The sequence below is a fragment of the Triplophysa dalaica genome, chromosome 3, assembly GCF_015846415.1.
Source record: "Triplophysa dalaica isolate WHDGS20190420 chromosome 3, ASM1584641v1, whole genome shotgun sequence".
In the NCBI taxonomy this organism is placed as follows: domain Eukaryota; kingdom Metazoa; phylum Chordata; class Actinopteri; order Cypriniformes; family Nemacheilidae; genus Triplophysa; species Triplophysa dalaica.
The window spans coordinates 15,975,359-15,999,546 of record NC_079544.1 but is presented as its reverse complement, the minus strand read 5'-3'; the positions used below and the strand labels follow the sequence as shown (position 1 = coordinate 15,999,546).

General features: G+C 38.6%; 2 protein-coding genes across 4 annotated transcripts in view; one reads left to right on the top strand and one right to left on the bottom strand.

Moving 5' to 3' along the window:
• The window catches only part of arhgap21b (Rho GTPase activating protein 21b), a 45,517-nt gene extending 38,946 nt beyond the window's left edge, over positions 1–6,571 (top strand). The window contains 6 exon segments of the mRNA XM_056742883.1: positions 87–176; positions 281–406; positions 482–523; positions 750–855; positions 3,234–3,265; positions 3,568–6,571. Of these exon segments, the coding sequence (XP_056598861.1) occupies positions 87–176; positions 281–406; positions 482–523; positions 750–855; positions 3,234–3,265; positions 3,568–5,097 (1,926 nt within the window). The 3' untranslated portion in view covers positions 5,098–6,571.
• Positions 6,572–6,772: 201 nt separating this feature from the next.
• dpp6b (dipeptidyl-peptidase 6b) overlaps positions 6,773–24,188 on the bottom strand; it is a 103,932-nt gene continuing 86,516 nt past the window's right edge. For all 3 annotated transcript variants that reach the window (XM_056744030.1, XM_056744029.1, XM_056744031.1), the window contains 20 exons: positions 23,635–23,716; positions 19,381–19,501; positions 16,997–17,151; positions 16,490–16,587; positions 15,507–15,633; positions 15,223–15,261; positions 15,016–15,123; positions 14,695–14,786; positions 14,511–14,558; positions 14,311–14,423; positions 12,813–12,866; positions 12,351–12,449; positions 12,195–12,264; positions 11,839–12,033; positions 11,507–11,561; positions 9,429–9,546; positions 9,288–9,346; positions 9,142–9,214; positions 8,639–8,712; positions 6,773–8,323 (listed from right to left, as the gene is read on the bottom strand). In XM_056744030.1, coding sequence (XP_056600008.1) covers positions 8,177–8,323; positions 8,639–8,712; positions 9,142–9,214; positions 9,288–9,346; positions 9,429–9,546; positions 11,507–11,561; positions 11,839–12,033; positions 12,195–12,264; positions 12,351–12,449; positions 12,813–12,866; positions 14,311–14,423; positions 14,511–14,558; positions 14,695–14,786; positions 15,016–15,123; positions 15,223–15,261; positions 15,507–15,633; positions 16,490–16,587; positions 16,997–17,151; positions 19,381–19,501; positions 23,635–23,716 — 1,927 coding nt within the window. In that variant the 3' untranslated portion in view covers positions 6,773–8,176. The remainder of the gene's footprint in view (positions 8,324–8,638; positions 8,713–9,141; positions 9,215–9,287; positions 9,347–9,428; positions 9,547–11,506; positions 11,562–11,838; positions 12,034–12,194; positions 12,265–12,350; positions 12,450–12,812; positions 12,867–14,310; positions 14,424–14,510; positions 14,559–14,694; positions 14,787–15,015; positions 15,124–15,222; positions 15,262–15,506; positions 15,634–16,489; positions 16,588–16,996; positions 17,152–19,380; positions 19,502–23,634; positions 23,717–24,188) is intronic.

Genomic DNA, 24,188 nt, shown 5'->3' with positions numbered 1-24,188 from the left:
ACGTTTACAAGTTTGATGACTAAAGCTGTGGTTATAAAACCAGCAAGGAATTGATATTAATTATTCACTGTTTTTATTCCTTCAAGATCCATGAGCTGCCAGACCATCATTATGAAACGCTAAAGTTCCTCTCTGGTCACCTCAAAACTGTCTCTGAAAACTGTGACAAAAACAAGGTATGAGAGAGAAACTTGGACGGGACAATTGCACAAAAAATGTACCTTAACTCTATAGACTAGAGAATCACAGAGCCAATGGCACTCTTTTTGTGTGTAATTAGATGGAGCCACGTAACTTGGCCATTGTGTTTGGCCCAACACTTGTAAGAACATCGGAGGACAACATGACCCACATGGTCACGCATATGCCTGATCAGTACAAGATTGTGGAGACTCTCATTCAGCAAGTGAGTACGCTACTCTGTTTATTATGTGTCAGTTATGTCTTCTATGAAATGACAGTCTTTATTCCTCTGTTACAGTATGATTGGTTTTTCACTGAAGATGGAGCTGAAGAGCCAACGGTGAGTGTTCATTTAGGATGTCTGTAAGTTCCCGCTGTTCAGTGTAGAAAAATTCAATCACTCTTCAAGAATAATGGATAATCACAAGATAATGGCAACATTACATTTGTAGCGTAGCATATAACATCGAAGGATCACATTCTCATTGACAACTGTTCTCATTGATCTAGGGCCGATATTGTTTGCATGAATTTTAGATCTCATTACTTTTAATTCTGTATATCAGACCACCGTGGAGCTGGAGAGCACAGTTCAGTCACAGCCTGTGCCCAACATCGACCATCTGCTGACCAACATTGGCCGCACGGCTCAGTCACCAGGAGACGTCTCAGGTAATCTTGCCATCACGGTTCAGCCGTGGCTTTCAGATGTGAATTACAGGTCAGCATTTGATTCAGAGACAAAAGGAAGAAGTGATCTGAGTGTTCAGATATGGTTTGTCTATTTTCACACTGTCTTAGTATCTATAAGATGATTAGCAGACACTCTTTCTGTTAGTTTTCTGAATGTTAAGAGCAAACAATAGAAAGCTTGCAGGAAATATCTTGGTGCGTATGTGAACTATTTTAGCAATTTTGCAGCGTTCAGACTTGATACACTAGCTGAAAAATTGGATAAAATAGTTCCTGTGTATGTTAAGCTTATGAATCAAATGTATTTTTGTTTGACGTTTCCTTTTTGGTCATTGATTTGACTGGTTGTGTTTATTTCAATGCTATGATTTCTCCAGAATTCTCCTTTTGCTTTGGTTTGTATTGGTTTGAACTTCACCCTGTCATCCCTCCCTAATGCTTTAGTCTCCGTTACGACTCCACTCCTCCTTTTCTTTCAGTTCTTTTTCCTCTTTCCCCTTCTCTTGTGCTAACCCGGCATGTTCTTTCCCAAAAGTAAAGGAACGATCAATGATAAACCACCCAAGGTTACCCGTCTGACCCATCTTGTCTCTAGTGTTTTTCTTCTGCCTTGTCAATGTCCAGCACTGCTCACGCATTACCCAATCTTGACACAGGCCAAGTGGGTGGCGTCTATCACTCGGTGATGTCCCTGATGGACTCTGTAATGTCTGTGATGGACAGCTGGGACTGTAGGAAGAAGGAGGAGTGTTGTCCCCAGTGTAGCTGCCTTGTCTGCAGAAATCCCAGATTCTTGTAAATTAAAAAAGGAATCCGGGACAAACCCACCAGAAACGAAACGAAACAAAAAAGAATGTCAGAGAAGTCGTTATTTGTCATCGTCGTGTTGCACGTTTCATATCTTATAAGACTATTATTAACAGAGAGGATACAGAGCTGTGGTGGTGTCATGTGTCTGAAAAGCCTCTTTGCTGTCTCTCGTTGTCTCTGAAGCTGACCACATGGAGTTCTAGCATGGTACGGTCTCCAGGATCTCCTCCAGTCATGTGGCATACAGTAACTGTCATGATGATGTCTGAAGGGGTGTGGTGAGGGGCTGAACCGGCTTAAATCATAAAACCAAAACAACACTCAGTACAAGATGAATCTCATGCCATTCAAAAGGATGGAGAGTGAGCAAAGGGGCTTTTGAGTGGTGTAGTAGCCCATCTGAAGGACTCGGATCCTCCCTGTAGCTGCTCTACCACCTTAAAGCTTGTGCCCCTTTAGCCCCTTTCTGCCCTCCTGTCATATCTGACCCTTGTTGTCCTGTGTCATAGTTTCTCAGTGCTTCGACTCATTTTGCATCTCCATATTCTGCGCCGACAATGTGATGTACTGATAAACACAAATATGCTTCCCTAAGTGATGGATTGACTTTTGCCGTAAATGGGCGTTCACGCTGATAGTGGTTTACGATCACTGGAAGTCAGTCGGACTCTACATTGGTGTGATGTCACAGACACAGATGCCATTAAAGTGCAGAAAGCGAGGCTCCTCTGATCCGCCTTCCTCTACAGTACAATGAATAGACAGTAGAGCCATTTGGCAACCTCCATTAATTGAATCACTGTCAGAGTGAATGCCCTTTAAATATTCATTTTTCACAACCACGTATTGCCATTACTTGAAATTACTTGTGTTTTAATTGCTCATATGGCAATGTTTTGCTTTTTAACCAAAATATATTATGATAAAACATGTAATAGGATTTAAAATGATCAAAAATGATCAATTTCATCAAAAAAGAACAATTTTCAATATATGTTTCTAGCATTACTTAGCTAGTCCACACGTGATGTATTTACTAATAAATCCCAATAGGAAAGCATTCATTTTATGTCGCCAAGTTAAATATAGTGACATTCAGATGTCATTTAATCATGAGTAGGTTTTATAGCAGTTCTTCATTGGCGGTACTAAGTTGACATAAGTTAGGCATTATACAATAGCAGAGTTTTCATAAAGATGAACCGCACTCTTCACTCCCCACAATATGTCAGTGATATTCACTCATTCTGTGGACAGTCTGTCTATCTGTATCTGTGAATGTGTGCATGAGCTCTGCCTCCCGTCTTACTTCACACTGCCGGGTTCTTGTCATCATTCATTCCTCTCTGCTCTTTGTCTCTCTTTGTGATGGCTTAACTTTGTTGCCTCCATCTCTCAGATCTCTACATGACTTCAGTGTCTGTGCTGTTCCTCTGCTGTTGTGGTGAAGGATATTTTGGTCTCTTGTCTCTGGCTGTTTGTCCCTATTGTATTCTGCTTATACATATGATATGGCCTACTTACATTTTTTCTTTCTGCTCCACTAGATTCAACCACCAGTGACTCTGCAAAATCAAAGGTAAGCACTTAATTCAAGGAGAGTTCATTTCTGAGATCATTTCGGGATCACACCAGATGAAAGGAGAGACACCTTTCTTTAACAGAAGATTGCCTGAGAAAACGCTGCATGTTTTGTTTTATATTGAAAACCGTGGAAGGATTTTTCAGTAAAATGTCTCGCTTGGTTTGTTCTGTGATTACTTTCAGATTTTTGTTCATATATCAAATATATTCATGTAAGGCTGGCTTAAGTTCAAATACTTTGTGGCTGTTTCAGTGTATTGTAAGCTTACTTTGTGGTCTGTATGTGCTTTTTTTCAGCAGGGTTCCTGGGGGTCTGGTAAGGACCAATACAGTAGAGATTTGCTGCGTTCTTCCATCTTTGCCAGTCGCAAACGCAAAAAGCCCAAGGACAAACCTCAGCCCAGCAGCTCTGATGATGACCTGGATGGTAGTTTCTCCAAGGACCTTGCTGTGCAAAATGATCCAAATTGGCCCACTGATGACCAAACCGAGGAGGCTGAGAGCGAAGTTGGACTCGATGACCAATTACAAAGGACTGAGGATGGCGACCAGAGCACAGGAGATAGCCTTGATCTCACTTCCAACAACAAACAGACCAACTCTGAACATTTGCCCCACCACACCTCACCCAAGATTACATCATCCAAATCTAGTTATCACATTCAGATGACACGACAAAGTTCCTTGTCAGATCATCCTTCTAACTACGATGATGGATGCATCTCAGATCTGGGCACACTTAACAGCACCAGCTCCCAGGCCTCGGTACCAAGGATGAAACATGGGAGAATACAAGGCCACTGGATGGAGAACTCAGGAACCGGTCCAGGAGCGGAGGTGTGCTCTATTACATCAGATTACTCCACCACCTCCTCAATGACCTTCCACACCGGGGCGGAGTCCATCGCTCTCAGTCCAGAGGTACAGTCTGTTGCTGAAAGCCGCGGAGATGATGCTGATGATGAAAGAAGTGAGCTCATCAGCGAGGGACGACCCATGGAGACGGACAGTGAGAGTGACTTATCAGTGTTCGCTGTTGGCCGAGAAAGTGGACCATCTGAAGATAACAACCGACCTGAAGGCAAACTGATGCAAGATGTGCCAAATTCAATCCTCTCCCATCGAATCATTGCATGCGATACTCTGGCACGCAAGAGAGGGAGTCGACAGAAGACTGATAGTGAGTCCTCAGCCGACGGAAGCCGCAGCGACAAGGAGTCTAGTCGACTTTCACGAGTCCTGGACACAGTTAAAGGCCGATCCACGGGCAGTTCAAGCTCTTCCTCTCGCAGCGAGTCAGAACGAGCCGAACCTATGTGGCGACTCAAAATCACAGATCGGTTAAAGTGCAGACTCCGGACATCAGCGGACGACATGTTTGGGGTGGGTTCTCAGCGCACCAGATCCCCCGAGACTCGTAGTAAACGGAAGAGCAATATCCGCCGCAGACACACCATGGGTGGTCAGCGTGACTTCGCCGAGTTGTCTGTAATTGGAGACTGGCAGAGGGTGGAGGGCACTGAACTCTCAGCTATGGATCGTTTAAAGCCTAAGTGCAGTTCACAAGACTTTTCCATCAGAGACTGGATAGCTCGAGAGCGTCACCGTGCTAGCAACCCTGAAGTTAGTCTAGACATGCTGGACCTGCACCCTTCCAGATCACGGGACCCGTTATACGCCGGGCCATCACACTCCTACCAGAGTGAGCTGCTCAATGGTGATGTAGCAGCCGCTCAGAGCAAGAGTCTAAACCTAGGCTCTGATGCCCACCCTCACAAACTCTCTGGTGCTCAAGTGGTCCGTTCCCGTTTCTATCAGTGCCTGTGAAAGTTTGTGTGAGAGTGTAAAACTCACACATATGTATATATATGAGTGCACTGGTTATGAATGTCTGAGTATTGGCATGTTTTTAAGGTACTTGATGCTTATTAGCCATGTTGGCGTCAATAGTGGGATGAATCGAACACTATGAGCGACAGTGTATGTTATGCGCAAGATAAGGAAAATGTGTCTAACATTATTGTTGAGCAATCGCTGCTGGTCATATGGAGGTACAGGCAACATTCTGTAATATTTCCTTCTGTGAATGAAATGACGTACTAGCCCAATGTTGTGAAGTGAATAGAGGATCCTCACTGAACTGAAGGATTGCTGGAGAACTGGAAGTCCCAATGAATATAGTTTATAGATTTCACTATAGAGTCGAGATGCTTAAAAAGGTTACATACTGACACCGTTTTAGTCCAAATGGCTTGGAAGATAATGGCAAGTAACCATGAAATTGGGTGAGCAGGTAGGTCAATAGTCCGGATTTGCAGGATGTTGAAAAGACTAGATTGTCTTAAGCTTTGGTAAAAGATGCATTTTATTGAAAGTGTAAAGAGGTCCCAATGTTGTGATAGATCTTTAAGTAACCAAAACAAGAATGTACGTGCTTGTTGTAATACTAAACAAACTGCCATTTTCGGTTATGAAGTGTACATAGTTCTCAGTGCTTTTGTTTATTCGGCCTGTGTTTGGACTGCTTTGCGTGCCGTGCTATGGATTAATTGTCTGTTTCGTTTTCCTTTTAAATGCGGTGCATGGCAGACGCTCGGCACGGTAAACGGTAATATTTTTTTATAACAAAGACAAAAAGGAGTTCAAAACTACCCTCTGATGCAATTTGCAGGGTATATGTTGTTTGTTATACTTTGACTACTGAGACAGTTGTCTCTGGCGTAAAGCTGGATCAAAAATGACGGGAAAAGAATGGATTGTTTAATATCAAATCAGGTGTCTTTGGAATATGAAAGATCCTCATTAATTATCGGTCTAGGGTTGTTGAAGGTGCCACATCTCACCCTGATAAATTAGGTGTACAGAAATGTTTGAAAGATGATTTTTTTAATCTCACCTTAGCCAGATTTCATTGATGATTTCATTCATTCCTTACAGCATTCCTTGGGTCTTAACACTATTTTATTGCATTGTTTTAAGTTTTCCATTTGGTATTTTAACCAGACTTGAATTTTAAATATTCCTGTAAAGTAACTTAAATGTAAATATCTTATAACATGTTTTAGCTGCTCGTCTACCTGCAGTTGTCATCATTGCATAAATTCTATTTTGTGAGTATTGTACAATACAGAGGTGAGGTTAAGAGACCTGGGGAGGGGACATGCTACTCATCTCTGGGGGTCTTTAGATTTTCCCTGTGTGTAAACAATGCTTCCCTAACCGGTTGTATCATGCTGGGTTTGTTCAAACATTGGACGCAAATTGTAGAACACTGGAAAATAAACCCTTTTTGTCTGATAAATGACTAGTTGTATTCGTTTATTCTCATTGTGGTGGAATCACCGATTTCAGTTTACACCACAAGGGGGCAAACTGCCACCACAGGACATTGTATGATATTGCTTTCCATGTCTTTGACTGTGAAATACACTTATGCATGCAGCAGTATGCAAGACTGTAATGGTTTGGTTTAAATAAATAAACAAACTAAATAGCTTTGAAAATGCTTTATGTACAAGGTACACACAAGCAGAGACCAGAACAGTTGTCATTAACACACATCAGTGTGTCTGCTTACAAGACAGAATTTCACTTACAACAGTAAATTCAGTGGAATCGCATAAAACATTTAAGCTGTCAAAAATAACAACACGTTGTTACATTAAAACAAAAACCAACTTTCCACAATGCCAAATTATATAGAAGGAAAACATATTCTATGCAAAAGATTTGCTTTAACACAGCCATTAATGGACAGAACATAAACCTGCCAAATAATCTAGTTCTATAAGTGCATACCGAATTCAATTGACTTTTTCCACAACTTAACTAGTACACAGGTCTATAAGGAAATGTTCTTGGTAGGATTGTGGCAGGGTTCTTTTTCTTATTTGTACATTTTTAATCTGTCCATAAATTATTCAGCCTACCTCATGGACTGCCTGTCTTGAGCAGGTTTACTCCAATAAGGCACAGTGACTTAATTAATATCCTTAGACATTTATAGCTGCACTCAAACGAAAATACCATTATCCATCGAATGGGCCTGTTCACACACAAACTATATGCCACGTGCCTTGAAGAGAATGCTGCTTTTAGATGTTGACGTCAATATCTTGATTTAAAGCATGTTTTGCAGTAGTTTTGATTCATGTAACATGAGCAACATGTCAGACACAGTCGAAGATTCAATTGATTTCCTAACAATTTAGGCAACCGTGTTCTCAGGCCTGTTTGTTCCTTACTCTTTTCATTTCAGGTAAGGATGTTACTACACACAATTTACACAGACACTCTGCTCATGTTTAATGAATGCAGCCAAACGGTTACATGAAGTATTTACACATTCATTTTGCTCATTTTATTTGCGTAAATTGGCACATTAAATACAAAACAATATACGTAAGAATGGTTCTAGATGGAATAACTGAGACAGAGATCCATTCAGAATGAATGAGGCCCAGTAGGTTTGACATTAAAGACAGAAACAAACTGACATCGTTATATCCAAATAAAGTCCTGTATAATAAGAATGAACATTAGAAGGATACAAATAAGGGTCATTTGCAACATTTCCTGCCATTGATTCATTCTCTTCTGTATATTGTGCTGTCAACTCTTAAAGCTTTCAATGAGCCAAGTTTGAACGAGCGAATCATAGCAGTCTTCTCGCACCGCTTGTGCATGATTCATAAACACGCCACGCTTCAGCATGTACATCCACATGTTCTTTTACCACTAAGTCATTTACACTCTTCCTTGGAGCCAATCAGAGTTGAGGGGCGTGGTCCATGCAGAGGCTCAGAAGAACCCATCAAAACTTACGGGGAAATGAAAGAGGTTGTAATGGCGGGAGAACTTTGCATATTGGGCATAAGCTGGTCTGATCAAGGATAACAATATTCATTTAACCGCCTTCGTTGTCCTGCTCTACTTTTTCCTCGATTAGTACCTCCGGTGGTCTGAAACATTCTACAAAGAAGTTGACCAGTGTCTGACTCAGATGTTGCTGTGAGTCTTTCGAATGAATGAAGTGTCCTTCATCTGGGTAGATCTGTGAAAAAGGAAAAATAAATACATTTATAGTGTCTCGGCCACTCTTATTTTAAAACAGACTGGTTTGCTGTACAAAAAGCAGGGGATGTTAAAGTCTACATGTATAGCAGGGCTTCTACAGGTCCTGGTGCACCTACTTCCCATTTAATACAAACCATAAGTCTAAAACCCATACAACCAGTTAATTCCAGGTATGAATGGCAAAAAAAGTGATGCCTTAATAAACCACATTAAAAAGGATAAAATTCTATAATATTGAAGCATTTAAGTAAATGGCTATAAATGTTAACAGCAATAGATCCACATCTCTTACCTGTAATGTATAATTGGCCTTTTCACTTATCATGTGGGTGATAAATTTAGCTGTTTGCTGAAAATGGACTTTCTCTGTGAGCACAGAAAGAAATGATTACAGATCAGTTTTTTCTCTATGTCTGGATAAAAATCTGCTAGGCCTGATGTAATGGCAATGGCATTTTATTTATAAAGCACTTTTTTCTACAACAAACATTGACCAATGTGCTTCACAACAGAGAAACAACCACAAAAACTGTAGAAAATAAATATAGATTAAAAAAACTAATTTATATATTAAAGGCTTTTTCAAAAAGGTAGGTCTTTAAACTAAACTTAAAAGAAGACACAGATAAGGCCATTTAAACTAAGATGGGCAGTTCTTTCCAAAGTTGTGGAGCAACAAAAGAAAAGTTGTAGGAGCCCTCGATGTCCAGTTCATTCCACTTGGCAATAAAGCACATGCTGTACATGATAGAAACATGAGAATGTGTCCATTTTACTGGTTCAATCAAGAATTACCATCAGCTGTGGGATGAATTATTAAGAGTTTCTTGTCCTTCATTTGCTCTATGTGGTCTGCCAAACGTGCCATCTGCAAAAGAAGGTCAATTATATACTTCACATAAAAAATATTTGTTGGACTTGAATGAGATATTGTACATTACCTCGTATTCTCGCTTATTGAACTGTGGTGATCCTAAATATCGTTCTGAAAATGCAGAAGCTGTGGACAAACATTCAACAACTACATTTAAACCAAAATAAATAAACTTAAGCCTGATCAAATAAAAGCTGTAAGATCATACCATATAAGCTGAAATCTGTAATGGGTGAGACGGCTGTGCCACACTTGATTTTGAATTTAAACATGTTTGGAGATTCATCTGAGCGTAACAGTCTGCTGACCAAATATCCTCCATACGCCTGCAGTAGACAAAAAACATATACTGTAAGTGAAGCACGTCACTAAAACATTTATCAACAAACTGACTGCTTGAGAAAAGTGACATATATATTGATTAACACATACTGTGTATAAAATGTATATTACAGCAGGGGCGTAGATACATGGTGGCCATGGGTGGCCACGGCTACCCCTGAATGATGGATGGCCACCTTTTTGGCCACCTCTGTTGTGCGAAGCAGTTTTAAGATGTGTCAGAGTTTACGGAGTGCTGCGCAGATCATTTAATGTATACACTGAAAGTAATGCGAGAACATTACTCTAGCGTTAATATGATGTCATACGCTGACGCACTGACGCAAACAGTCTGAGCGCTTTAGCTGAAAGCTGCTGACCACTTTGTGACAGTGTGTGTATCAGTATCAGTCTGTGTACTAATATTTTGTAGAAATGCAATGATGTCATTTGATTTATATAATTCAGTTCCATGTAGACTTGCAAAGTATTAAGGTGTTAGATGTTCTTGATTTAAAAAAGTGCAAATACAGCACTATAATATATGTGTTATTGATAAAAGAATGTACATGTGGTTGATAACAGAAAACGACTTCAGTTTCTTGTTTTACACACTTTGTTTCATATAACCCCTTGCTAGTGTTCTTGTAATTTGTAACATCTTATATTTTTGTAATGTTCCAACAGTTATCTGTTTGTATGGCAAATTTTGAATAAGCCAAACAAAAAAACAAACACGTTTAAGAGTAAACAGAGTAAGCAGTTTAAGAGTAACCTATGAAAGCATTGCAAATAAACTGTTTCCTTTACGTTATTTTTGTATGTTTGTGACCAGCAAACCATGTGTAATGAAGAACTGGTGTAAAAGGAAGAAACAAAAGTATTCCTGCCTGTAAGGATTTTTTTCACCCTATTAAAATCACTGGGTCTTATGTGACCACCTCTAAAAAATGTTCTGGCTACGCCCCTGATATTAACCCTTTCCGCTCCGCGCACGCTGCTTCTCTCCCAACAGTGCGTGAAGAATAGAAGTCATGTGCGTATTTTAGCAACATTAGTACAGATATGTAGAGCAGGTTAATGGAAACACAACAGTAAACAAGATGCAGCAATTTAAAAGTATTTGTATCTGTCAGTTTGTTCACTGTTTGCTGTAGCCTATGTCTCCAACATTTCAACCAGATTTGTGATTTTTAATGAACCATAACGTTTTTATTACGATTTAGTATTTGCATTATTGATCAACATGTAAACATTTGTGACCCTGTTAAAACCCATGGTAACGACTCATAATCAAATTAATTATTCCGGCTTAGTTTACTGCAGTAACATGGCCGCAGCAGGCGGAGTGACATCACGCTCCTTGTGCAAGCAGTTGGTCACGTTGGATATGATGACGGAAGTTTGCCTATTTACACATGTGCTGCGTAATATCACTGCGCCTGCTGCGGCCGTGTTACGGCAGCAAACTTCCTTGATTGTTACGCCGGAATGCGAATATAGTTCCTAATCATATCGGCCTAGAAAATCGCACCTTCTCATTTCCCGCCAGTCTTAGCACACGATATAAGTACAGAAGAGTCAAGTTTTAAAAAGGAAAAATATCGAAACTCTTTGGTCATTTTTGAACGCGATGCTACTGGTCTAATTGAATTCAATGATCTATTCCAAGGAATGCTAGAAGTGGTATTGCCGACCCGGAGATAAGATGAATAGACTCCACAACGGTCAAATCTCTGGGGGAGTTGGAGAACGAGCCTATTTCCAAAAATGCAGTGTTCCTTTAATTGAATACCCTGGTATATTACATCAAATGATCAAACAAATCTGTCTGAATTTAAGATTTATTATAAGAAGCTTATGCCTTTATTAATGACATAATACTTGACTCACTTCAAAAGCACCAGTGTAACAAATGCAATAAATAAATGTAACAAATTGGTTCAACTTAAAAGGCCAACATACCTTTCCATAAACTCCAATTCTTGACATGTCAATGTATTTCTGCTCTGATATTGATCTGTAGAGAATCACAGAGGAGATGAAATGTAAACCAGTGCTTCTCAATTTCATAACCCAAAAATGTGCTTTAGGTCTGTTCAGATATCGATGTGAACATGTAATTGCATATTTAAGATGGCAAAATAAACAGGTTTTTAATCTGCTAAAAACATGAAATCATTGAATTACAACTTTTTTCAATAAACAGTTACTGTGCACCACTTTTTGATATTCAGTTCATCTACTTTCTTTGGTTCCTTAAATGAGGGCGTAATGAGGAGCCTCGATGATCTGACCTAAGAGCTTCTAGTTGGTCTCTCTCCTCAAACTCTCCCAGTTTCTTCTGAACTTGATGAAGAAGGTTTGTCCCCTTAAATCCACTTCCTCGGCCATCAATACGCATGACTATAGTGTTGAAGGTACTGACAAGTACAGTCGTCCAGTCCACCTCAAACTGCTCCGTCACCACCTGGCCACCGGGGGTGCCATCCCTGCCATAACAACACTGGTTTTATTACAAATAATTATTATAATTATTACTGACCTTGCTGATGGTGGATATGATAATAGCCTGGTCTTTGATGGATGTGTCACATGTTTCTCAATATGGTTGTCATTATAATAATGTGTCAGTTGTCTGTGAAAAACTTACACAAGCAGCAGTAATGGGTAATGGGCTGTGTCTACAAATCCAGCTGGTTTCAGAATCTGGACGTTCAAGCCTGTATAAATGACAGAAATGACAGAGAACATTTTAGGAAACTGAGCCAACAGGACTGATGTGAACGAGAATGTTGCTGATACTCACAGTAATCATCTACAGTGAACTTCTCGTACTCTACTTTGGGCATCTGTGTGTTGTTTACTGTGGTGTTTAACTCTTCATTGGCCTCCACATCCAGCAGCTCTGAGGGAAATTGAGTTAAAGTGCATTAAGTGTCCACTTGTGATGGGATTGTTAATGCCAGGTACACATTTTCCATCTACTGTCCTTCTCCCTCCAGACCCAAGAACACAATGATAGTCACATACAAAAGACATTTTGAGGACATTTGAGGATTGTTGAAATGCTTATCTCACATCTTGATCTTTTGTATCACTGGATCTACAAGCATGCTGAGTAGATGCGTATCTAAGCCTTCTATCACGTGAAAAATATCTTTCCAGTGGTTCACACAGCCACACACATCCAGTTCAGAGCTGATGAGATGAATGTGATTAAGTGTCAGCAGGTGCTGATAGTGTTATAAATGCTTTCACAAACACTCACTTTGATACAGCCCGTCTCTCGTGCTGTACACTGCTGAGTGTGGTACACCAGGGCCTAAGAATAAAAACATAAGAGAAAAGGTGACGATTGGATTCTGCAGCACATGTGATTCAGATGTCATAATGATAGTGGACACAAGATGCTAGACGGATGAATCATCCTATCAGAAATGCTGAACGTTGGTCTGCACTGTGCCTGTGTTACTGTGTTACTGTAGACAGCGTTTTAAAGGTCCAGTGTATCATTTTTTGGAGGATCTATTGACAGAATTTCCATATACATAACTGTGTTCAGAGGTGTATGAAGACCTTACATAAAGAAGTGTTATGCTTTTATTAACTTAGAAAGAGCTATCTACATACACCACGGGTCCCATTGCATGGACTCCGCCATGTTTTTTCTACAGTAGCTCTTCCCTGCTCTACAGGGCGTGTTTAGTAAAGAAGAGAAGACATGACATGACATCATCTTAGATCTTCTCTTGTGAATTACACATTCTGTGGTCTATGGCAGTGTGCTGTATGACCATGAGTCCCTACTCCGAGTTCGTCTAATTAATAACACAAACGCTGACCTTTCGGTTTGCTCAACAGACCCTGCAAAGCAGATCAGCGGCCATGACAACCGCACTTTATTGTGTTGATAAAACACACAGCAGGGAAATGTCATGACTAACACACTGAGATCAGCGAGAGAAAACCAAGCTGCGGCTTTCCAGAAAGAGAAACTTTGTAACAGACAGAAGATCAATTCTGTAGCTCAGTTGGTAGAGCGCTGCACCAGGAACACACACACACTGCTAAAAGATGTGAATATAATGTATGGAATGCAAGTCACTTTGGATAAAAGTGCCTGCAAGATGCATAACTGTAATCGTACAGTAGAATAGGGATTACAAACAAAACCATTACAATAACAAATGTCAAAAGAGTTATTTTGTAAACTGACTTTATAATAATTATAGACATCACATTAAATGGGTTTATTTTGTGGTAATGTAACTATACTGCTTTTCACGAATAGTCACAAAATAAATTAGTAGATGGATACTAAATATTAATTTATGTTTAAAATTAGTAGAAGAATACACATGATATGATACGTGATGCTGGGTTCACGATTAAGAACTGATATTTTGGTAACACTTTACAGTAAGGTGCTATTTGTTAACAATTATTTAAGTCAGTTAGCCCCATGCTCTTACCACTGAGCTACAGGAAAGCTTTTATTGGCATTAATTAATATGAATTCATGTTAATCTCAGCATTTACTAATACATTATTAAAATCAAACATTGTCACTGTTAACAATAGTTAATGCACCATGAATTAACATAGATAACTGTATTGACACGAATGAACATTAACAAGGATTAATAAATACTGATAAACTAAATTGTTCATTGTTAGCTAATGCATCTCTGACTGCAGTATCATCCTCCAATCAGAATCGTTTCAGGGAGTCAAGTGAAATTTAAAGATGAACACTGGGCACAAACCTTTACAATTGAGCAGGAAGTAGTTAGCGTCGGGGCTGAATGTTCCAGAGACGTAACCGCAGCTGAACTCACAGGACAGGCAGCGTCTGTTGAAGGAGCCTTTGGTGTTTGCACTGAAACACAACACATGTCATCACTGCACAGGTTTCACACGCATCACTGCAGGTCAGAGTTTTAACACAGGATGTCTTCTTTCATACCTGTAGAGATGACGCCGTCTCGCATCATCTTCTGTACTCAGAAAATACCTGTAAAGATAAATTACATTTGGATAATATGATTTTGTGTGTTATTGGATCATTGACATTTTTGTTGACAGGGAATGTTGGGAGGGAGAAGCGTTAGGGCGACACAGGCAGATGACGACGGCTTATTATTGCTTACAAAAGTTGGGTATCTTCGCTGTATGCTAAGATCTGCGTCACATCCCAATCTCCTGACGTCAGAGACTGCAGCGTGTCCGTGCTACTGTTGGGCTGAAACAAAACACCGACTGAAGGTCATCCCCTTTAAAGTCACACATCTCTGCACTCTTGCGGAAGGAAGTTTTGATTTGGAAAAGTAACAGCATGTTCTCAAAAAACAATTTACTCTTTTATCTTGAAAGATCAAAGAAGAGTGATTCCTCATCATATGACCCCTGAACCACGCTGTTAATATTTCATGAGGACATCAATATGATTCAGTCCACAGTGATGGCCTCACCTGTGAGGTGGACATGGATATGTGGAAGAACTTTCCCCGACCTCCCTGTGGAACCGCTCGGGTGAAGAAGAACTTATAGCCGTCTCTGGAGAACAGTGGGGGTTCATTCTGCTCAGCGAGAGAGAATCACATGAGGCCGTCAGTGAACGTTTAAACAACACTATATGAGTGTGTTTGCTCTGAGAGCTCATGTGATGTATGACTCACCTGTCTGTGGAGCCAGCTTTCACTCTCATCTTCATGTTTCTAAAACACACCAAAACAATAGTAATGCACACTCACGAATCACAATATATATTGACTGACGCTTTTATTCAAAGAGATCTCCAGCATTCAGGCTTTACCGTTTATCAGTATGTATAGCAAGGAAGAAAGTACAATATTTCTTCATTGTGTGACAACGCCCTACAGTACTGAGATAACATTTCTGTTGAATATGAAATTAAGTTTCAAAACGCAATTTTTATCAGAGACAAAGTTTGTAAATATACCTTGGTACAGATGCCAGTGGTTGCCTCACATAAAGTCAGGATGGAGTTGTTCTGTGCACGATTCAGCCAGTTTACTGCAAGCTTTGTGCTGGTTGCCCATTTTACCATGGTGATGTAGTACTCTTTCCTGCAGAAAGATGCTAGTTAAAAATTTTATCCAAACCAAACTATCAAAGCCAAAACAGTACTATTTTATCAGCAAATCATTCTTTTCTTAAAGCAACGCTTGTCTCAAGTGTATTAATGTCTCAATAATATTTGAGATTCTTTATCGGACTACCTGAGCATCCTCATAGCGGCTATAACCACACTCGGTAAGATCTGTGTTCAGGTCGGCACACACCGCCCTGCAATATGGTTTTAAACGACGTTCTACAATCGCCGGTTCCATCAGCTTAGTAAACAAATTCATGTATATTGAGGTGCCCATGCAAGGGAAGCTTATACAGCCATAGTATTTACAACATTGGTAACAGATAATTGCGCTTATCGACCACATGGGGGAACCTGTGAGCAAAGCTTCTAAAGTGTTGTTTTAATAGAGCATAGAGGTCACTACAGTGCACAGCTATTAAAAGTCATTTGTGTCATAAGTGTCCCCTTAAGTGGGACAAAAGTAAAAGCTATGTTTAAACAAAAGTTACAAATCGTCTCATGCCTAAAAAGCAATAAAACACAAAGAAAAATGATCTTAACGGAGATGATCATAATTCATGCATGAAAGTGTGTATAATGCATTAGTATAAATGGTTATCTAGCTGTTTGTATTCAAAACACTGTGCACTGTTTCTAAAACCCTGAATCGCAAAAACATAACTCCGTCTTTAAAAAATGTACTGTTATCATGTTTTTAAGATAGCTGTATCTTTTTGTTATTATTACCCAATCAAAACGTCCAGGTACTTTTTGGCGGCCACAATAACATAAAGCAACAGATGATCTTCATAACCAAACACGCTTCTACATTTGTGTGAGATCCTCACCTGATTCTGGGGTCTTCTGGTTTCCTCATCCTTACTGTGTGTAATGGACCGTTCAGACTCACTACTGACAAATAGATATCAGGATTTTCCTCTCCAGCCTACAGAAAGATGCCAAGAGAGATTGCTACATCAACATATATCATATTTTTTGGACTTATCTAACAACTATAAAAGACAAACTCTGAATTTTTAGAACTAGTTTTAATAGAAATCAATAAATCTCCAGGTCATGAGATCAAATCCCAAAGGAACACACAAACTGGAAAAAGCTTGAGTGCTGCTTTGGGATAAAAGTCATCTGCAAAATTAATAAATGTACATTAGGTTAAGTAATGTGATTGCTAGTCATAACTATTACGCAACCAGATTTAGTTCATCCACTAATACATACAAATATAATTCAGGACAACAGCAACCAATCAGATCCCAGGTTAAGGTCCCATTGAATTACATTAAGGATATGATGACCAACCCTTAATGTCTTTTTAAAAAGCAGCAGAGATTTACTTTTGGGTAGCGGTACTCCTGTCCTGCTGGATACAGTGATCCTGTGAACATGGGTATCTCCATCTTGGGTACCAGAGTATCGTTGATGGTGGCATATGCCAATCTGAGACCGTCTGGTGACCACCAGTGGGCGATATGATTCTGAAAGATCTCCTCTACACGGACATAAATAAAAGAAAAGTGCATTAAACACAAAATGGATAAACATTTAGCTGTCGACAATGTACTGTATAAAGACAAGTAACGCACATCCTGCAAGTTTAAAGATTTGTTGGCATGGACCCATATCTCTGTTAGATCCAGGATGATAACAGACGTTTCAGGATGAAATATCTTTCTGAGAAAGCGCATTCCGAGGGCACGGTGCAAAAATACATACAGTAACTGCAACATGCACAAAAGCCAGCAAGAGTGATTTATCACATCCATTTGTCATTACGCTCCAGCCTCCAGAGTCTCATCCATCACTTCAAAACGCTGACGGCCCTGAGCTAGAGGAGCACCAGAAGGGCTGTCACATGAGAAAGTGTAAAATACACCCACCTGTAACACACAGCAACTGCTTTGCTATTGAATCACTATGCAACCATTTAAATTACCAGAATTTAATAAGGAGAACACTTATACAATATATTTTATACTTTACAACAGAAACCTTGACTCAAGAACTGTATATATTGTTACTTCTATGAATTAACCAAAACCTACATCACCCATGCGAGCGCCACAGATCCATGTTTCAGCATGCATTAATAACTGCTCAGCTTCAACTCTCTAATCTTCTAATTCTTGTTCATATGTTCCCAGGACATGTGGAACCACATGATGGCAGTAAAGATCCAACAAAACAACATAAGAACAAACAAACCAGTACAAGTGTGACTAACACAACCCCAGTTATTTTATGTTAAAACCCTGAAATGATCAAACTATATACCTGCGAATTATACACTAAATATTACATCATTATATTAAGAATTTAGAATACCTTAGAGGAATAGATGAGGACATACAGTAGATACAGGAGTATTGTAGGTAAATATTAATATAGTATAATAAACACAAAATGAAGTAATATTTACATAAACACTGTTATGATTGCATTATTTAAGTTGGTAAATTAAGATATGTCTGCTTATGTTATGCTTTATATGTTTGCTTACTTCAGCTTTAATCCTAGTAGCATGACCTTGTAAACTAACGGTACTGTTTGGCGTGTTGACAAAATGTTTATATGCGCTCCTACTTGTAATTCGCTTTGGATAAAAGCGTCTGCCAAATGAATAAATGTAAATGTATGAATACACCAAAGTGTCTGTATGTTCAACATACTCTATATTTAAAATAATAGTAAAGTCATTAAAGCTATGAGCAAACATGGTAATGTCTGAATTATGCTGGCATGACCATCCATTTTACATTCATCCTAAATTAATCTTTTGTGAAAAAATGTCATATATTCGCACAATGTATCTTCATGCACACAGAATTAAACATCTAATACAATGGGGAAATCAACAACAAAAAGTCTAAGTGAACATAATCCCCAAAGTAAACACAATTCTTTTAACACAAACTGCTTCAATAATTACCGTGAATATTAAAATCCAAGGATATTGTGGGAGATTATATTTAGCTCAAATCCTAATATTGCATAATAAATTACATGAAGGTTTACTTTTGATTTCACACGCCAGTGCTGTTCAGAGACAAACGCTGATAATGATCTACATTTCAGTAACATGGATTGGAAAATGTTCAGCTGGTATTTGTTTAGTGTTTAATTATATAAGCTTATTAAATTGAAACTTGTTGAGTGTATTATTTCTGAATTCTGAAATTAATTAAAGATTGAAGAATGTCACATATTTGTCTGCATCTGAAATCTTCTTGACTTTATGTATTGAAAGGTTTTAAAGAGTCTATTGCTGTGAACTGTAAAGACCTTGGATGTATTTTTATAGACAGATTCTTGCTTTTATCCTATTTTTTCTAACTATTTCACAGTGTAAGGCTGAATGTGAATAAACACAAAAGCGACTGCTAATTTCCTACTGCTAAAGAACGCCCAGAACAAAACTCATGATATCTCAACTTAAATTCATAAAGCAAATACTTATTATATATATATAAAATAATTATTTTACATTATTTCTAACAAAGACGTACAGACATTTTTCAATAAAATATCAGAAATAAAAAAAAAAAAAAAATATGTGAATCAAATATCAGTAGAACAGTGCTCTGAGACTGATAGTTGGGTCCCACACGCACAAATATCTATGTAATGTGTACATATAAACACAATATAGACTTTCACAATCACATACTGTACACACACACAGTACACTAGGTCTTTTATAATTCATGCTTATGGACTTTACCTTCATACAGCCAGTCCGCAAGTCCATTAAATATGACCCCCTGAATGCCTGTGGAAACCAGCCGGATTGATGGACTGTTCACTCGTGCTTTGTAGTAGATATTATTCTCAAAGATGAAAATCTGTCAGGATAGAGATGATTCAGACAAAGTAACTCCTCATGTTAAAAGCATTTTAGCATAACAATACGGTTCAAATAGGGTAAAAATGTTTATAGAAAAACGGTGAGGTTAAAAAAGGTTAAGATAGACATTAGGCTTATTGGGTTCTTTTTACAGAAGCGGTGCTAGTCATCCCTAAGAACCGCTGAAGAACCCCTTAAGAACCTAGAACGTATATGTTTTAGCGGTTTTTAATGATTGTTCTGAGTGTAATCTGGGCGAAATCTTTGACAAATAACGTTAATTATCTTGACTAATCAAAATGATGCCGTTTTGAAGAAACCTACCCACATCTACGGAGTGATAAAAAACGAACACATGAAGATAGAAGAATGCGGATTAATTTGTTTTAAAGCTGAGACTCTGTTTTTCATTTGAAATATTGTTTGTCCATATATTCTTTACAGAAAAATTACTGTGTGCCATTTAATTTGGGTGAAAATGTTAAAAACGCTGGCGTTGGCAACCTTTTTTTAAAGAGGCTGGCGGCGAATGAGTTAAAGAGGTTCCCCAATTTTAATGCTATGCAGCACCATTTTGTGTATGGGACACCGTTTCTTTAGCTAAGCTGGTAGTATTGTTGAAACAGTGCAAAAGGTAGTGGGTTGGATTCCCAGGGAAAACACAAACTGATCAAATGTCGCTTTGGATAAAAATGTCTGGCAAACGTGTAAATATATTTGCAGTACTCTGTTGATTGCAGAATGTAGGCAAGATGATTGACAGCAGTGAGAGAAGCAGCGTGTGACAAACTCTTGAGAGATTTACTGAGAAAAAAACAAGACAATCTCCTAACCTCTAACAAGTAAAAATCAGATGATTGTTAGATTAATGTAAGACAAAAGTTATCAAAAATGCTGCTAAAAAATATACCACAGGCAGTCATATGGGCCCTGTGCATGTTAAGATATTATATTGATAAGCAACAATATTTATAACCAAAATCCTTAGGGGAAAGCTTACTATGCAGAGGCAAAACTAAGATAACTGAAAAAAAGACAATTACTCCATTAGAAATGCTGAACACTGATCGTTTAAAGGTGCAGTTTGTAAAAAAAAAACACCAGTAGAGGGTACGATCAAAACAAATACAATGCCGAAGCATGATGATGCTGTGAAGGAGCGTGGAATGATGGGATCTGTTGTCTTCAACTCTACCGCTGATGGCCATAAATCAGACGGTACAGAGAACTCATGTGAGGAGATGAGATAAAGTTTTATAATTGATGGGTATAATTTGGGTCCATAAGTAAATTAGTGGCTTGCTAGATGTTAGACACTGCTTCCGCATTTGTCCAAGACACTGTTGTCTTAAGGTTTCTACGTCAGTAAAGGAGGTTACAAAGGAGAACGCGGATATGACACCACTGACAGGCGACTGCACAGCCCCGTGTCACTGTTTGGAATTGCAATTGTCTCACGATTTACAAGTAGTTGGAAACATTTGAGTTATTGTAAGTACTCAGCTGAACAAAATATATAACACTAGCTTAGCCGTTTTTGGAAATTTGAATGCAAAACATAATTGACTGTATATTATTTTATAAGGAAAAACTTTAACCCTGTTATTTCCTCTTATTGTTGCTTTCCATGAAACACAGTCTATTTATGGCCTGTCTCTGACCAATGTTTGAGAATGAGGCCTGGTATTTAATGTGGATTTTTTATGCATTTATAGACTCACTGTCATTTCCTGTATGTGAATAGATTGAGTGGAGCAGCTCATTGGACAGAGAGACAGACAGATAATAGCTCAGTGTTCTGTCATTAGTGGCTTCAGATGGAATGATGAACTGAATCAATCACACTTTACTGCTATATAGAGGCTGATGAGAATACTGATGATAACACAGATGAATAGGCTTCAAAAATACACTTGACAATGAATCAGTTCCAACACATAGTAAAATCTGCCTTGTATATAGACATAGACATGTTTGTCTTTTATGCACAATTTAACATATGACAAGAACGTACAGTATTAAAATGTTTCAAAAACAAACATTAAAGTGTAGAACTTTGTGAATGATCCTGTTAATGAGATGTTTTTTTATCTGCTGAGCTGCTGGTGCACTTCAAAGGTAACACATCAGCAAGGATGTTACATATTCATACAGCAATTTTCCATAAACAAAAGCCAACTAGAGTTATTCGTCTTTAATGAGAGCCATGTGTCAACATGAGTGACAGTAACCGTGCAATGATCAGTAATGAGTCGAGAAAATAGCATTAACATGCACTTCAAGTCCATGTGATCTTGTATACGTTACTACATCATGTTTAGATTCAATTTTCAAATCCTATGTGGGTCAGCAAAGAGCGATGATACTCTAGGTTTTGGAACAGAACCAAAGTACACGTCTACAATAGTTCTCATTGGTTCTTTTTGACATCTGTCCTGCTGTTTGTAAGTTTTCCTCCATCACACCTGTGATGTATAGACACTCCTCCTATCTCTATCTCTATCCCTGTTCATACGTGACTGCCATTATCTGTCTCACTCTCTTTCCCCAGGTGGAGTCGGAGATGTGACCTTCAGTGTATGTTCTGGCACACAGACCGGCCCCTGCTGATTGCTCTGTCACGGAAAACTAATTGCCCGAGGCGTCAGTGAAGCGTTGGGCGGCATGCAGGCGCCTACGAAATTACACACCTGATGCTCCCTAACTCACACACACACACGTGCGTCTGCGTTGTGCTTTGCACGTAATGGAGAAAACCAATTGAAACATATGCCGGTGCACGGCTATGACAATACAGTGCAATTACAACATTTTTATGAGGTTTATATTTAGATTTGGTGTTAATGTCAAGGTTTAACACTTAGGCATGCATTATGCTTCATATGTTTCTATGTGAAAATGCAGTAATATTCCTTTTTCAATTCAACACAATTGTGCCACAGTATGGTTTGTCATTGTAATTTTTTCATCATCCATGAAGTAAAAATAGGTCCGGCTGTTTAGAAAACAAATACCACACCTCTCTTCAACAAGCTGAATTATGTGAGGTATCACGCGTGTAACTAGCATAACAGTGACGCGTTTAATTGAATACTCGGTTATCAAAGTTTGTTCGAATTTCAAACCCAAAAGATGAGCGATAGAAATAGGGAATCTTCCCACTAATAAGGTCAGAAAGAAATGAATGTATGGAAAGGTGCCCATTTGTGCCATCTGCCACTGGGTCGATAAAGGTCTTAGCTCATCCCTGTCAGCATGACCACGAGAACAGCCACAACCAGGATAATATGACTGTCTCTAGATCCACAGATCCTGATTTTAGATATTCCATGCTTTTATCTAAATGACAGTAGTTTATTGAGGGGGCAAAATATCAGGGCTCTAGACTGTGACTAAATGGTCGCATTTTTCTTAACCGGTGCGACTGCCAAACTGCTCAATATATAATTTTTACGTATTATAAATTTAATGCGAAATGTCTTGCGTGTATTGTATGCATGTGATTGGGTAGCTAATGCAGGAAACATACAGTATGTTAAAACTTTAAGCACTATACTATTGTATGAAGCTCTCTCACAATACTGTAAAGCACACAAAACGTTATACATCACATTAAATACTATTTATTTTTAAGTCGCTGTGATAGAAGCCAGACGTGTATCACTGCAGCTTTCATAAAGAATAATCACTAAAAGCCTTCAGGTCTCGCAGGTTGTACGCGTGCCCAGAGAGTCAGAGCACAAAATGCTAAACTGAGTTATCTTTCACGCATTCTTTCTCTGAAACAGACACATAAACACAAAATTATGTAAAATTCCCATACTAACAAGAGTCCTTGTGAAGGTAGTCTGTTCGTGACCAAACAATTGGGAAACAAAACACATGTGTGTTATGGTGGATTCATATACGGTACGTAGCAGTCGCTATTGTCAAGTTCATTTTCAAAGAGAAACTGAGCCAAAATCACACAACTTCCACAGGCGCAGCTCTTTGCAGCATGCACAGCTGAAGATAAAACATTTTATCTTATTGTGAATGGCAAAGTGTTTCTTTTTTCTTAACTTTTTAGCACCAGTGCCACGTCTCTCAAATGTTAGTCTAGAGCCCTGAATATGTTTGAGAGCCTCTTACCAGTTGTTGTCCTTTGGGCCCCCATCCAGCATACTGGAGTGGAGTGTTCGGTACTTCATTAGGAGTCAGTTCCACTTTCTCCCTTTGAAAAATAAATGTGAATACATTTTTGCATTTACCTACTGTATTTATTTTGATGTATTTGAAAGTAGCCCATTATTTGAAGACTTGTACTGTATATGTTACCATAAAAGGCTAAAATATTATCAATAATTTATTAATTGCGTAACATATAGAGAAATTGTAAGAAATGATAAAAAATTGATACAAATGGTGCATAATGGAAAATTATACATAACATACTTTGTTTATAATCATTAATCATTTTCCATAGATAAGGCACACTTTTTCATATTTTAATAATATATATAAAAAATAAAAAGGTTTTTGTCAGGGTTAGATTTATGCTGAATGATAGGGGAAAGAATAAAGAATTTGTACAGAATAAAAGTAATTATGTCTATAGAGTGTGTGTGTGTGCGTGTGTCTGTGTGTGTGTAACCTCTATAATTACTACAGTAACATATACTAGAAAATGTGTTAATGCATTTCAC